The 15,189-nt window shown below is 48.7% G+C and overlaps 1 protein-coding gene across 1 annotated transcript in view; it reads left to right on the forward strand.

The window, feature by feature from the left end:
• The window catches only part of LOC146783070 (snaclec coagulation factor IX/factor X-binding protein subunit B-like), a 353,227-nt gene that overhangs the window by 49,902 nt on the left and 288,136 nt on the right, over positions 1-15,189 (forward strand). The window contains exon 3 of the mRNA XM_085637420.1: positions 6,149-6,261. Within this exon, the coding sequence (XP_085493546.1) occupies positions 6,149-6,261 (113 nt within the window). The remainder of the gene's footprint in view (positions 1-6,148; positions 6,262-15,189) is intronic.

The raw sequence follows: 15,189 nt of genomic DNA on the forward strand, positions 1-15,189 counted from the left end.
AAATACTGTTTAGGAAGTATCGGACGTGGAGAGATGTAGTGGTTCAAGACTTCTCTGGTCACCATGATGTCTGAAACGTCCAGAGTCAAGGACATGTCCATGGCTTCTTGGGGAATCCCCTGAGTGCCAATGCTGCCCCCACGGCCTGTGGCATGAGCTAGGGGTTGTAGCTACCTCTGGTGGAGTGTCGAAAACCGAGAGGTTAAAGGATGCATGCTGTGACACCTGGCATATCACGGGAGTCAAGGCTGTCTCACATGGCATGTGACATGCCAGGGTGGTCAAGGCTGTCTCCCATGGAATGTGACATGTCAGGGGGTTCAAGGCTGTCTCCCGTGGCATGTGAAATGTCAGGGGAGTCAAGGCTGTCTCACATAGCATGTGAAATGCCAGGGGGTGTCAAGGCTGTCTCCCATGGCATGTGACATGTCAGGGGAGTCAAGGCTGTCTCCCATGGCATGTGACATGTCAGGGGAGTCAATGCTGTCTCCCATAGCATGTGACATATCAGGGGGTTCCAGGCTGTCTCACGTGGCATGTGACATGTCAGGGGAGTCAAGGCTGTCTCCCATGGCATGTGACATGGGCAGGAAGTAACCCGTTTAGAGCCACCCAGGTCACTAATGAACACCTCTCAGCCTTCCATACTAAATGAAGAGTCGGTCAAACAGTAGAGAATACAAACCAATAACTGTTTATTCGTACACACTCAGAGCGGAGCCCTGTCTGCCCAGTTGCTGCAGAGGGAACTGTAATCAACAAGCATTAAGATACATTATGTACGTTTTGTAACCGGGCTAAAACACGCCCGCAGCGGAATTTTCCAAGCAGGTGCGACTAAACAGCAAAATACAGAAAAAACAGTTTCAGCACTCATATCTTTACACAAAGTAACATAGTCCAAGGTCGTTCCATCCGAAGCCCGCCACCAGACGAGGGGGAGAGGGCCTCTATCTAGTGAGAAAGCTATGTGCTATGTGTTCATACAAAACCCAGGTGAAGAAACGAAACCCAGAGAGGAACATTTCTCAGAATTAAACTAGATCAGTTTCGAACAGCCTAAAATGGCATCCAAATAGAAAATGGTGCAGCAAATGCTAACTTACATGAAACTCTTTATAAGCACGACTGATTTCAATTCTAACAGACCCTCCTTTTAGCATGAGCTAAAACATTTTCCAACAGCAAACAAAAGTACGAACAATAATAAGACATTGTTATGAATAAATATTTATGAGCACTCCATATTCTCAGCATCAGAAAGTGAAACTTAAGGAGGGAGGAATTCTCGGAAATTCTTTCATCGATATTCATCAGCTCCTCAATATCTTTTTGAATCATCATACCATCATTTGTGTCATGAATCGATATCTTCTGTTTGGATGTGAGAATAGTGGTACAATAACAACAACAAAAGGGACGGCATGGAATAAGAACACAGCAGAGCACCAATACTACAATAACATAAATCGTTTTTCAAGAATCCAGCCCCAGCTGCCAAAAAGAGACCAACCGCAACTTCCACTTTCCATTCCTTTGACATTTTCAAGGATATCTAGTATATGTTTGGTAATGTTCTTCGACATATTCTTGATCCTGAATACACACTGTCCGCCACTACCGCGCATACACCACCACTCTTACTCAGAATAAAATCGACTGCATATCTAGTCTGTTCAGAATATATACGCGTGCTCTCTAACTGAGTGGTGTTGTAACACAAAGCTGCTACTGTGGTGTTAGATAAAATTTGCAGCTTACATCCAACATATTCTCTAACCTTTTCACCCCGGGCCATGGATGTTCCACCCACTGTGAAAATTGATGAAAGGATGTACCCAAAAGTGATCCCCTTACTATAACTATTGACCTCAATATCGGTCACTTCCTCACCGAATTCTTTAGTCAGAGTCCTTTTAACTTATCTTCTGTTCGGCATAGGGTATTTACAAGGTACACCCAAGGGCAACACCATTCCCAGAAACAACATCATCTGTACCATTGTAGACATTAGAATACATCCCATTAGACAAACAGAAAAACCCTGGGTGTGCATAAGTCGGTCCCTCATAATCCATGGCTGCATGCCTGGAGTTCATTCCTTGGGTCCTCAGCATTTACCAAAGGAATCGTATTTTTGTATATCACTATTCCCGAGCAATTTATATACTGGGAAGTGTCAGTACTATTCGCAATAGGACAGCAAGCAGGATAATAACCAGCCTCCCGCATAACTATTAATTCCTTGTAATGCCAACCCACCAATGTGACACTCTGTTTTTCCATACAGAAATAGTTGCAATAAGTATTGTTATCACAACCTGGATAACCCACCCCCAGTGGCTTTCTATGGTATAGACATGGTCCCGGACAGACAAATCCAAATACTCCTTTCACTTCTGTGAATTGGGGTGGCCTAGTGTAAGTATAGTTTACAAGTGACAATGGGTGTGCAGTCCACAAACTAGTGATGGATTCTGTAGGGTAACAAGCAGTCCCCTCTCCAAAGAGCCTCTCATGCGTCTCTATTAATATATTACTCCAGGCTGGTATTTTGTGTCTTTTCGGGGAAATAGCCTTACCCGTGCTGCACACAGGTACACTTTGATCATTTACCAAAACCCATGACAGCTCACTCAATATTATTATCAACAGAATCAAAAGGACAACACATATTATTTTGCTTCTCCGTGTCCACATCATATTATGCTGTGCAACAAGAACCATTGGCTGCTCTTCGTCAGCAGCCTTTCTTCCAAAGGGATGCATGATAACTTGTAAAGAGACGAAAGTGCAAAGAAAATATACAAGTTCCCAGTGTCCGTCAGAGCCTCACTGGTACAGGCTCATATTGCCCATCATTAGGTTGGCGCTCTTGAGCACCGGCGGTGGAGCTTTCTCTGTCCTAATGTCGATAAAAATGGTATACCTTCAAGGTATACTTCTGTTTTCCTTAGCTAATTGTTCATGCAACAAAGGCAGAGTGAGCAAATATTTCCCCACTAATTTCAGTTAATTCAGTTGGTACTATAGATCAGTACTACCTATCTTGCACAGTCCATCCCTAATCTTTTTTCTCCTTGGACTCAGTATCCCTCAGCCGAGGGTGCAAATTGTACCTGGTAGCTCCAGGCACCCTGTGATCAACAAACAAAGGCTTCTGGATAGCTTGTATTTTTGTGGAAACAGCCCCATTCAATACATTCTCCTTCTCCTTATCTGTCTGCGTCCAGACCAACTTTGTGTCACTGAAGGGAACAAACCTGGGCACCTGCTCAAACTCGGTGTCGCCCAGGCCCTCCTTGACCCACTGGTCATATGGTAACGGCAAAGGAATCCTCCGGCAATGGGTGGCATGCACACAGTTCTTTCGACCAGCAACCTTTACAGCCGTCCCTGTCACCAACAGAACCTGCTCAGGACCTTTCCAGCGCAGCTCCAAACTGTTTTTCCGCTGGAAATTCCTGATAAGTACAAAATCCCCAGGCAGAATGTCTGGTACAGAATGTGGGCATTCCCGCACTCCCGCACCTGTTGGTGAACTGGCCAAGATAATCCAAGATAATCAAGCAACACAGGATATGGATGTGGGACACCCCAGACATTCGCCGGGCATCCAAACACAACCTCATAAGGTGACAATCGTGTTCTAGAATGAGCTGTGGTTCTTGTCGATAGAAGAGCTAACGGTAGAGCATCTGGCCATTTCAACCGTGTTTTTTCCTGAATTTTTGCCAATTTCAGTTTGAGAGTACCATTGTACTTCTCAACCAAACCCGCTGACTGTGGATGATTAGAAGCATGAAATTTCAGTTTAACACGCAAACCCTCACAAATCAATTTAATCACTTTCCTATTAAAATCACTTCCGTTGTCACTCCAGATAGCTGGGGGCAAGCTGAAACGAGGAAAGTACTCTTTAAGGAGTACCTTCGCAGTCGTAATGGCCGCATTATCTTTAGTGAGATAGGCCTCAACCCATGTACTGAACGCACATACAACCACCAAAACGTACTTAAGAATATTGCATCTCTCTAATTCGATATAGTCCATCTGAAGGACTTCAAAAGGAAGAATGGATGGTGCAAAATAACCAGGTGGTGTAGGAGCACCCTTCCCTGGATTACGCATCATACAGACCATGCAGTATTTCACCAAATGTGCAGCTGTCTTGGAGATGTTATCATTGTGCCACACGGGCTAACAATTTACAAATGCCTTTCACACTAATATGAGCTGAACCAAGTGCCATAGTAACCACGGGCAGAACATATGCATCCGGCAGCATCCATTTCTGTTGCCCTGATTTATCAATCCAACACCCTTCCTCATTCAAATGTGCTGTACTCTCCTGCCATTTCGCCAATTCCTCTATCGTGGCTTCACTGTGTTTATCCTTTACACTTAAGTGCCACGTAGCAGTAGGAAGGGTGTCTGTAGGTGCAGAAAGTATGCACTCATGCGGGTCTGCTGACTGCAAATGAAATCAGGTGCCACAGAGGACCACGGGTGTGAGGTCCTGTGGTAGGAGGGTGCCTGGGGAGGATATGCCGGACACCCACTGTGGTGTCGGTAAATGTCAGCAGAGGAAACGACCTGGAAGCACAATTAAGTGTCCGCCAAAGGAGGAGGACATCGAGTGTCACTTAGGACCAGGGTTGGAGGTCCTGTGGCTGGAGGGTGCCTGGAAACAGATAAGCTGGCACCTCAAAGCACAGCCGGGTGAAATGGAATGAAATTCCGGATGCAGAATTCGAACGGAGCCCTAAGTCTATAAACCGCTCTGCCTTCCATTTTTTTCACAAAATAGCACAAAAGCAGGACGTAAATTTGAGAAGAACATTGAAGGCGCTCAGTCAGACCTGCAGAGGCAAACAAATCTTTCTTACAATATCGCCATTTTCCTGCAGACCTTTCCTTGAAGCACAAAGTCATAATCATCAAGGCTATCATTCACGCCTTGGCTCCGGCTCCTTTTGCAGGGAGCTCCATCGCCTTCATGCTGGCCAGGCTGACAACATGCTGAGAGTGTTTAATCTCCAGTGGCTCCCTGTCTGTCTGCCCACCTATCATTCCTGCTGCTGCTTCTGAAGATGCTCTGATGGGAAGGGGGTGCCAGAGCTCTCCAGGCTTGTTCCATCGAGACCGGCATCTTCTTGAGTGCCATCAGTCATTGCTATTTGGTGAGAGAGATAACATCCTCTGGATTAAGCTACCCTCACTCTTTCTGCTGTGAGTGGCAACTCTCCACACATCCCTGCTGCTCCCTGGTGTTATCTTGGTGCGCCTCCTCTTGAATGTGTCTTTCATCTAGTGAGTAGTACCCTTCTATCCCTCTTTATTGAGCAGACCTCTGTTCCGATGACCCTCCTCTTGCCTGGACTGACCGTCAGCTCTTCTAATTTGGTGAATCTAAAAGGGGCAAACATGCACAAACTAAAATCTTGGCTGCCAACACCTTTTAATGTCCGCCAAGGGGTGACAGTGAAGCGTCTGCCCCAAGCCACCATGGAATTCTGTGCCTGAACCCCTTCACGTGGACTGTCATTTGCCCTGGTCCCAAAAGATCTAGTCACCACCTAGAGTGATGCCCAAAGCGCTGTTTTCCCTTGTTCCAATTCCAGTGGTACAGAAGCACAAGAGCGCCTTCTGGGGGTGTTTCTACCTTCCCAAAAACTGCTACCATTAGATTTGTCAGAGTTGATGGTGAACATTGATAATATCATTATAAGGTCAATCACGAAGGCATCTCCTGGCCCCTTCCCCAAGCCCCTTCTCATGTATGTTCCACCTCAGTCCCTCCCACCTGTGTTCACGGTACCCACCCAGGTGTATATTGTGCTAGGGACATTTTACAGATACAGCTTTGTAACTGCAAATATTCACCGCATGCAATGTGAAGGGAATGTTATTTTTTGAGTGGGTTCTGTATGTCATGTGTTGAGATGATCAATCAATCAATCAGTACTTGTAGAGCTCGGCTTATCACCCGCGAGGGTATCCAGGTGCTGGGTAGCTGGGCTCAGTCGAAGAGCCAGGTCTTGAGTCTCTTCCTGAAGTCCGTCTGCGAGGGTGAAGTTGGGAGGTGGAGAGGGAGGGCGTGATGACTGTTTCCCTCCTCACTCTTCGTTTCCTCTGCTCACTTCAGCTCTCTGTCAGACACCTACGTTCTTCCATGGCTGCTGCAGTTCACAGTGGTACCAGTATGCAGATTCCTGCTACATGCTGAGCACCAACCCTGCTACGTGGAACCAGGCTGAGGTAAACTTTTATGATGGTGTTCTTATGTTATGCTGTGTTCATTTGGATACCGCACTGATCACCCATGAGGGTATCCAGGCACTTGAGCATGTGTGTAGACATGTAGTACCCGCTGCATTATTCAAGGAGCCAGGTCTTCACCTTCTTGCTAAACTCAAGCAGCGTGCAGGAGACTCTGATGTGCTGTGGGAGGTCATTCCATGTTTTCGGTGCGATGGAAGAGAAAGAACAACCTTAACCAGGCCATTAACACCTGAAGGGGCACTTGCTGTTAATTGTTATGTCATTTACACAGACTTCGCAAACTCTTGTACATAAATCCTCCGAGAATCGCTAATGACATCACACTCTGAATATGCACATCCACAAGCGCCTTTGCCAAGGTTTCTTCACCTGATGGGGTGCTTGTTAATGATTAATATGTTTTCAATTAAACGTCCCATGTCTGCCATGTGTACATGTCCAATTGTGACTTCTTTTCATTCTTTGAAATATTTATATTCACAACTATATTATAGCCTTATAGCCTGCTGTATCGGGCTACACTGGCCACTAATGGCCTGCTCCAGCATTCATGCGGCTCACATCTTTACCCAGGGAGCGGGCCTTTATTGGCTGGTATAGCCTAGCTACTGCAGGCTATAAAGCTATTAGAACATTCCAACCCATAAGGGAAGAATGTTCTATTTAGTAAAACAAAGGCCTCGGGAGCTCGAGGGGGTTGAGATCCCCCTTGGCTCTGTGAGGCCTTTGCTCACCGCTGTTGCTGGGAATGTTCTACAGCTAACAGCAGCGTGGAGGGCCATGGCTGTAGCTTGTGAACATTCATGCAAGAGTTGTGAAAAGAGGCTGAAGCCACCTCTTGTTCTCCTTGACTTGACTGAACTGCTTTTTGTAGTTAAGCTAAGCCAGGGAGACCCAGAAGCTGAGCAGGCTCCCCCCCCCCCTCCTTCTGATGCTGCAGTGACTCTGAGATAAGGAGGAGGGAGGGGGAAGAGTCCGGAGTGCCTGCAGCACAGCCTCTGCCTTTCGCTTCCCCCTGCATTTTGGAGGGGCTGTTTATTAGAACATTGTGATGTTGAGTGCAGCTGGCCTACACCAGTTCAAATCAGCAGCTGCTGCTCCACTGTTTTCAATGAAGCTCCCAACATCCCAGCGCTCTGATGAATCCCTGGGTAATCCCCCATTCTCCTGCCAATGGTAACAGTTAGTCCCACTTACCTATTATTGTAATATTTTCGCACACACTCAAGTGCAGTTGACATGAGGGCACGCATGAAACAATTCCCTTTACTTTTTCCATTTAAATGATGCCATGGAAACTTTCACATACATCAGTGGATAGCATTCAGCTACTCTGTTGTTCTTACAAAATAACAAGGAGACATATCTTTGTGGAAGGTGTATTGCGCATCAGTGCATTATGCTCTCCTTCCTCAGGGAGGGTGCACAGACAGAATATTGAGTATAAAATATCAAATTGCACAAATGTTGTGGCAAAATGTCGTGCGTCAGGAATATTGACAGACAAATTCTTGTGGCCAAGAATATCCATTTTATGTAAGTAATACCAATTTAAAAAATATCAAAGTGTTTAATATCGTTTGCAAAAATATTGGGGCCGATTCCGATCCTATATTTTTTTGCCCCGTACGACTCATATTCGTAATTTTTTCCATACGAATCGTACAATTCACGTCCGACCCGTGAAGTCCGATTCGTACGGGAAAAATACATATGGATCGGCCCGATCCGCACGAATCGTATCTGGAAAAGTTGTACGAGACGGACCCGGACACTCTTCCGTACAAAGCCTAAAAATACAGTCCGACCGTACAAGTACGATCCGGACTGGCTTTCCGATTTACGATTCGTACGGAAAACGTCCCGTACACGTGGAATGACTTGTACATATGCAATGTCGGTGTACGCACCGTACATACGCAATGTTGTTGTACGCACCAATGTTGTATTACGCACCGTACATAGCAATGGCTGTGTACGCACCGTACATAGCAATGTCGGTGTATGCACCGTACATAGCAATGGCGGTGTACGCACCGTACATAGCAATGTCTGTGTACACACCATACATAGCAATGTCGGTGTACGCACCGTACATAGCAATGTCGGTGTACGCACCGTACATACGCAATGGCGGTGTACGCACCGTACATACGCAATGTCTGTGTATGCACCGTACATATGAAATGGCGGTGTACGCACCATACATAGCAATGTCGGTGTTCGCACCGTACATAGCAATGTCCGTGTACGCACCATACATAGCAATGTCCGTACATACACAATGCATGGGGGTGTGTGCCTGTACGGCTCGTACCCCTGTACCGTACTGAACCACGGACACTGTAAAATAGCACAAGGAGGGTCTATTCGACTCGCACAACACCACAAAACACATCTACAGTGCACAAAAAATGGAAATGACTGACCTGGACACATCCAAACAGGCAAACAGAGGGCCAAACTCACAACCACCCCTTATCACACACCCACCAAAAATTCAAACTGAGGCCCACCCACAAATGGACCAATAAAAAGGGCCCACACACACAAACTATGAGCCTTTGCAACAGACTCACTGCAGCTAGAGAGCACACACCAACAACTGCACCCATCCACCTTAACATATACACCTTCACACAACCTCCTTCACACATACCCCCTCTTCACATTCAGACCCACACCGTCACATTCTGACCCACACACCCACAACCATCCACACCCTCACCCCACACCACGCCCACAGACAAGAATACAAAGTTCACAAGGGAGGAGCTGGAGATCCTTGTCAATGAAGTCATCAGAGTCGAGTCACAGCTGTTTGGAACATTGGTCAAACAGACCAGCATAGCAGAAAAATCACGCCTGTGGCAGAGGATTGTCGATAGGGTGAATGCTGTTGCACCCATCAGAAGGACCAGGAATGAATGCCAAGCCAGGTGGTACGATCTGCAGAGGGCGGTAAAGCGCAAAATGAATGATGACTACGCCCAGAGCAACATCACTGGAGGTGGTGCGCCCCGAAGACCAGTACATTTCCATCCCTGGGAGGAGAAGGTGATGGCCCTGCTTCCGCCGGTGGGAGTACACGGACTTCAAGGACTTCCAGAGCCTGGTGAGTACACAAACAACTTTTTTAACATGGGGGTAATGACATCTACACCCCAACTACACCAAATGCACGCAACTACCCCCAAGCCCTCACTGGCCAGAACCACAGTCAAAAATAACGTTAATGCCACTAACATGTGTATGCCTCATTGAGAAAGCAAGGCCATGCTATGTCACATGCTACACGAAGCACCAACCCAAGAATGGATGTCCGGTATGCTGGGAGGGTGTGTGGCACAAAACACATTGTTGAACTCCAAATCAGACACAATTGCCCTCATCCCATATGGGCCAGGTACATACCCATGCACCATGCGCAATGCACAGGGATTGGGAAAGTACTGACAAGATAGCTCACACTCGGCCCGGGTGTAGGCAGCACAAGGCCCTCCTGTGACCAGTGCAAACACAAACACCAAGACAACAAGGTCAGATATCTAGGACAGGAACTCACACTCGCTGTCATGGCAGCATGCTCCATGGGGGGACAGCTACATCACCTGGGAGCCCCAGGGACAAATCACACTACACACACCAGCAGGCCCTGTCACACACACCCCTTACACAAGCAGACACCCCCAGGACAGGCAATGGATTTACCCACTGTCACAATGGACATGTAACACAACAAGACCAATACATAGCCGAAGAAGAATCCAAGCCAAAAATCTACATGTCAAAGACTCAGGAGAACATATCAATCTGTCCCCCGCAACATACCCATCCACAAGTGAACATTGAGGAGAACTACCTGGAGGAACAGTGCCAACTTGAATGTGTATGAAATATGCATGTTGCATGAAACAGCATTAACATTGTCTGTCCCTCACACACTGGGCAATGTGATGAATCTACCCCCAACAATGGGGGTGAAGATTCACAGTCCCTGGCCCTGGAGGAACCTGATCCCACCAGCAGCGACGCCTCTCAAAACTCCGTGGATGACCCCGACCGACCTGGACCCTCTGGTTTCCAAGCCCCTGCAGAACCTGGTCCAGGACCATCTGTGCCAACCACCACCCCCATTCCTGCCACATCCCAGGAGACACCGAGGAGCCCTGCCCGCAGTGAACAACTGAGCCAGTCTGACCAGGAGGGACAAGGTGCGGCGGGCACCCAGGAGGAGGCAGACAACACCGCCACTGCCATCCCTCAGGGGTCCCGTAGACCCGATGTGCCCACAACGGCAGGCCAGGCTCATGTGGGCAGGGGTGGTCGGAGTGGAGGTAGGCGGAGGCGAGAACCTGACCAGCCAGCTGAAGGGACCGGTATGCCACACATACACAACATCATGGATGCATACCGGCATGACACCAGGGAGTTCAGCCAGGTAGTGGGGACCCTCACAGAGATAAAGGGGACCATCACAGAGATGAAGAACCAGCAGGCCGAGCAACACGCCAGTCAACAAGAACACCAAGGACGGATGGAGGCAAGACTGGTTGAGCTCCTGGCGGTGCAAAGGGACATAAGCCATTCACTCCGTCGGATCGCCGACAACATGGGCAACCCTCCCTGTGCCACCAGGCGAAGACCACCACCAGCCACAGGGAGGGAGGAGGAGGAGGATTCGTCTGATGGAGCGTCCCGAGCATCGTCAAGGCCTGCATCTGATGGTCCCCCGAGGAAGATGGGTCGTCCACGGAAAAGACCGTGAGAGGCAGCGGCACATCCACATCTCCCAGGTCACCTGGCCTGGCACCTGGCCTTTATGTGCGACAGCATCACCTCATTGAGTGACATCATCTGCCACATGGACCTGCTGGTCACAGTCTGACCAATGATGCCAAACACTGTGGTCTGGACTCTGATGACTTCAAATGGCAAGGATCCCATCTCCCCCTGTGAACTTTGGATTCTATGTTCCCTGCATAGCACCTTTTTCAGTGCACAAATCACGCCACAGAGCTATAATTAAAAAATGTATACGTGAATTTTTATGTTGCAGTCATTTAGCATGAGTCTACAACATACGTGTGGGGATATGTCAAAGTATGCCTGAGTGTGGAACTAACTCCAGCCATCCATACACTTGGATCTGAGTCTGGTCGAGGACACACATGTGTCTCAATGTATCACCAAATACAGACATGGAGCCCAATACTCACTTGTGATGGCCTCAAGCTGCTGAGGGGGGGCTTGCAATACTGCTCAGACAGACCAATTTAGAAGAGTATCATGAAGGTGTAGAGGTCATGGGTCATGCTGATGTGCCCGGGGAGGGAGTCCCAGGTCTGTTTGGCGAGGTGGGAGAACTATCTCCTGCATGCAGTTTTTATGTGGATGTGATAAATGGTGGCCAGAGCAAGGTGGGCTGCAAGGAGTTGGGGTGTTGGATGACAGACGTCCAAGGTTTGTTTTGGGTCTGGGGTTGTGGATTGCCTCCTGAGTGTGGTTGAGGAGTCTGAAGGTGATCCTGCAGCAGACAGTGAGCCATTGTAGCTATCTCAGGTGGACGGGGATGTGGCTGGGGTGGGGTATGTTGAAGAAGAGGTGTGCGGATGCACCCTGGATGTGGACAAGTTCTCCTGCAGTTTTGCTGTTGTTCTACGTTGAGGCCGGTGCTGTAGTTGAGCCGGCTGGTGTCGTGGACCTGGGGGACGGTCTGTCTTGCCTTGGAGTGGGTCTATCTGTGGATCATTTGCAGCATGCGGTGGGTGTTGCAGCATGAGGTACAGATGGTGGTGAGTTGCATGGTAATTGTGAGCGATGGGTCCATGATGAACACCAGCTTGCCTGCGTGGCCACTGGGTGCTGGTGTGGTGCCCAGACCAGTGGGACACAAGGAGTTGACCCAGCCATAAGGGGACAATCCTCAGATGATGACCTCAGTCCTGTCCAAGTCCAGCCTCAGGTGGCTGATGTTCAGCCATTCGTCAACGGATCTCATGCCTTCTTGAGGTTTGGATCTGGCAATGGCTGGCTCTTTGGTGAGTTTGAGGAGCAGTTGGGTGTCAATGGCATACGAGATGATGATGAGGTCGTGTGCGCATGTGATGGTGGAGAGTGGGGTCCTGGAGACATTGAAGATCGTCACGGTGAGAGAAGAGCCCTGGGGCATGTGCCACATGACCCCAGCGTACTACATGCTGCAGGGTGGAGGCAGACTCCCTGGGACTTGCTGGTGAGCTACTTTATGATTTAATCCTGGGCCCTCCTCTGGATACCGGTGTTGAAGATGTGTGAGCTGACAGTGTGTTAGCACATGGTGTACAATGCCGTTGAGAGGTCAAGGGGGGTGGGCTCACCATTGTTGAGCAGGGCAAAGTTGTCGTTGGTGGTGGCAATGATGACGGTTGCAGTGGTGTGATTACTGTGGAAGATGGTCTGGTGCCGGTTGCCTGGAGCTGGTTGCGTGGAGGAAATTTGTCAGTTGCTTGTTGAGTGTCTTCCGGATGACATTTGCTGGGTAGGGAAGCAGGGTGATGTACCAGGAGATCCTGCGGTACTGCCGTCCGTTGTTTAGGAAGGGCCTGGGTCTCTGCATGCCTCCATCACCCATGGAATGTGGCAAACTCAAAGGAGACATTCATGACGCGCTGGACGTGGGCTTCAAGGATGGGGAATGATGTGGTTGAGATGTTGTGTGGGAAGGGGCCTGATGGAGAGCCAGAGTGGATGGTGCACATGAGCCAGGTGGTGTACTTGCTGCTGACGGGAGTCCAGAACCTGAGGGGGGTTTGTCCTCCGGATAATAGTGCTGTTTGCCTCTGTGTGACAAGGCTGTCGTGTATGTCCATGAGCTTGCAGTGGTACAAAGTTGCAAGGGGTGTGATCTGCCTTGCAAGGGAGGGGTATCTTGGATGGAGATCTGCTGTAATTTCACTCACAATGCTGATAAGCTCCTTAATGTCGTGTGTTTTGGTGTCTCGGCACTATCTGAAGGATCTCCACTTGTCCTTGCTGATGATATGGTGATGTCTGTGTGTGGTCTTTTCCAGGCCTGTAAGGTAAATGATGGCTCTTTGTGTTGCAAGGTTTGCACAAGAGTCCGGCTAGGTCTGTAGGAGTCCAGTAGGTCTGCCTTGTCCCAGGTGCCTTAACTGTTGTTGTGCTTCACTGGAAAGTCCGTCAATGTGGCAAGATTGTTGGATCAGTTGCTGATCCAGTGCGTGAGGTTTCAGGGTGTGGCGGTGGTGTTGTTTTGAGTGTATATGTATTGAGAGGGTAACTGTTCCTAAAGATGGTCGTGTGTGCTCTCAAGATGTAGACAGGTCGGGTAGAGTGTGGGGAATTTCTCCTTTTGAATATAGTGCCCTCACACACCCTTTCGAATGTCTTGCTTCATCATGGGGCGTTGCCCCTCGTGGGGGTGGCGCTGCAGTCCCCCATGGGCCCCCAAGAGGGCTCTTTGTCGGAGATCTTTTGTTTGGAGACGCCGCAGTTGTGCATGGGGGTGTGTGGGCCTATCTAAAGGGTGGTGGATGGTGCGTTTAAAAATTACTGGATAAAGTACAAGACCTTTATTCACAACTCTACCTAGTAAAAGTTTAAAATGGTGATCCTGGAGCTCCTCTTGGAAAAGAAATAAAGAGGGCAGATGTGAAAATAACTGCTGCTCTCAGGATGGTGCGTGTAAGTCCACAGCACCTTATTTGAAACCTGTTCTCGATCATTCACTATTGTTTCACCCACTTTATAGTTTGGTCCTGACGAAGCCCATCGGGATCCCTTAAGGACCCACCTTGAAGCGCGAAACATGTTGACCATTTATTATTAGGACTTACACGCACCATCCTGAGAGCAGCAGTTATTTTCACATCTGCCCTCTTTATTTCTTTTCCAAGAGGAGCTCCAGGATCACCATTTTAAACTTTTACTAGGTAGAGTTGTGAATAAAGGTCTTGTACTTTATCCAGTAATTTTTAAACGCACCATCCACCACCCTTTAGATAGGCCCACACACCCCCATGCACAACTGCGGCGTCTCCAAACAAAAGATCTCCGACAAAGAGCCCTCTTGCGGGGCCCGTGGGGGACTGCAGCGCCACCCCCACGAGGAGCAACGCCCCATGATGAAGCAAGACACTCGAAAGGGTGTGTGAGGGCACTATATTCAAAAGGAGAAATTCCCCACACTCTACCCGACCTGTCTACATCTTGAGAGCACACACGACCATCTTTAGGAACAGTTACCCTCTCAATACATATACGTGATTCTGAGGGAGCACGGGTACTGGACCTATTTCCAATTACGCTCCCGGTCCCCCCCTCTTCTTGTAATATAGTTGTTTTGAGTGTCCCACACAGCTTGTCTGTGGTGACTTACATCAAGCATCTTTGGGGTATCGTTAGCGGGGTGTGGGGCAGTGTGTTGCTTGTCGGAGACGTGGATTAAAATGTTGATGGACCAATGATGGATGGTGGTGTTGTTCTCCTCCAGCCAGAAGTTACTGGCCCCCAGCCACATGTAGATTGTGGAGGTGAGGGCGTGCGTGCAGATGTACGTGTTGATGGCTTAGCGGAATTGTGGATGTAGGCCTGGAGATCTGTAGATGAGTGTTACTCAGAGGGTTGCCAGGGCGTTGCTGCAAATCCGGATTTGTGACTCTGAGGGTGTACTTGTGAATAAATTGCAATTCATCCTCCGGGATTGTTGGTGCCGTCCCTGCGGGTGATCTTGTATCCGTCTGAGATGGCAATGAAGAACTCGTGTGCCGAGGATGCTTATGTCCAGGTTACTGTCATGAAGGTGATGTGTGGGGCTGTTGTGTTGAGGAAGTAACAGAGTCCAATGGCGTGCTGGTGGACGGAGCGGGTGTGGAGTAGGAGGCACATGAGCTGGTTGTTCTG

Source organism: Triturus cristatus, chromosome 12 (assembly GCF_964204655.1).
Source record: "Triturus cristatus chromosome 12, aTriCri1.1, whole genome shotgun sequence".
In the NCBI taxonomy this organism is placed as follows: domain Eukaryota; kingdom Metazoa; phylum Chordata; class Amphibia; order Caudata; family Salamandridae; genus Triturus; species Triturus cristatus.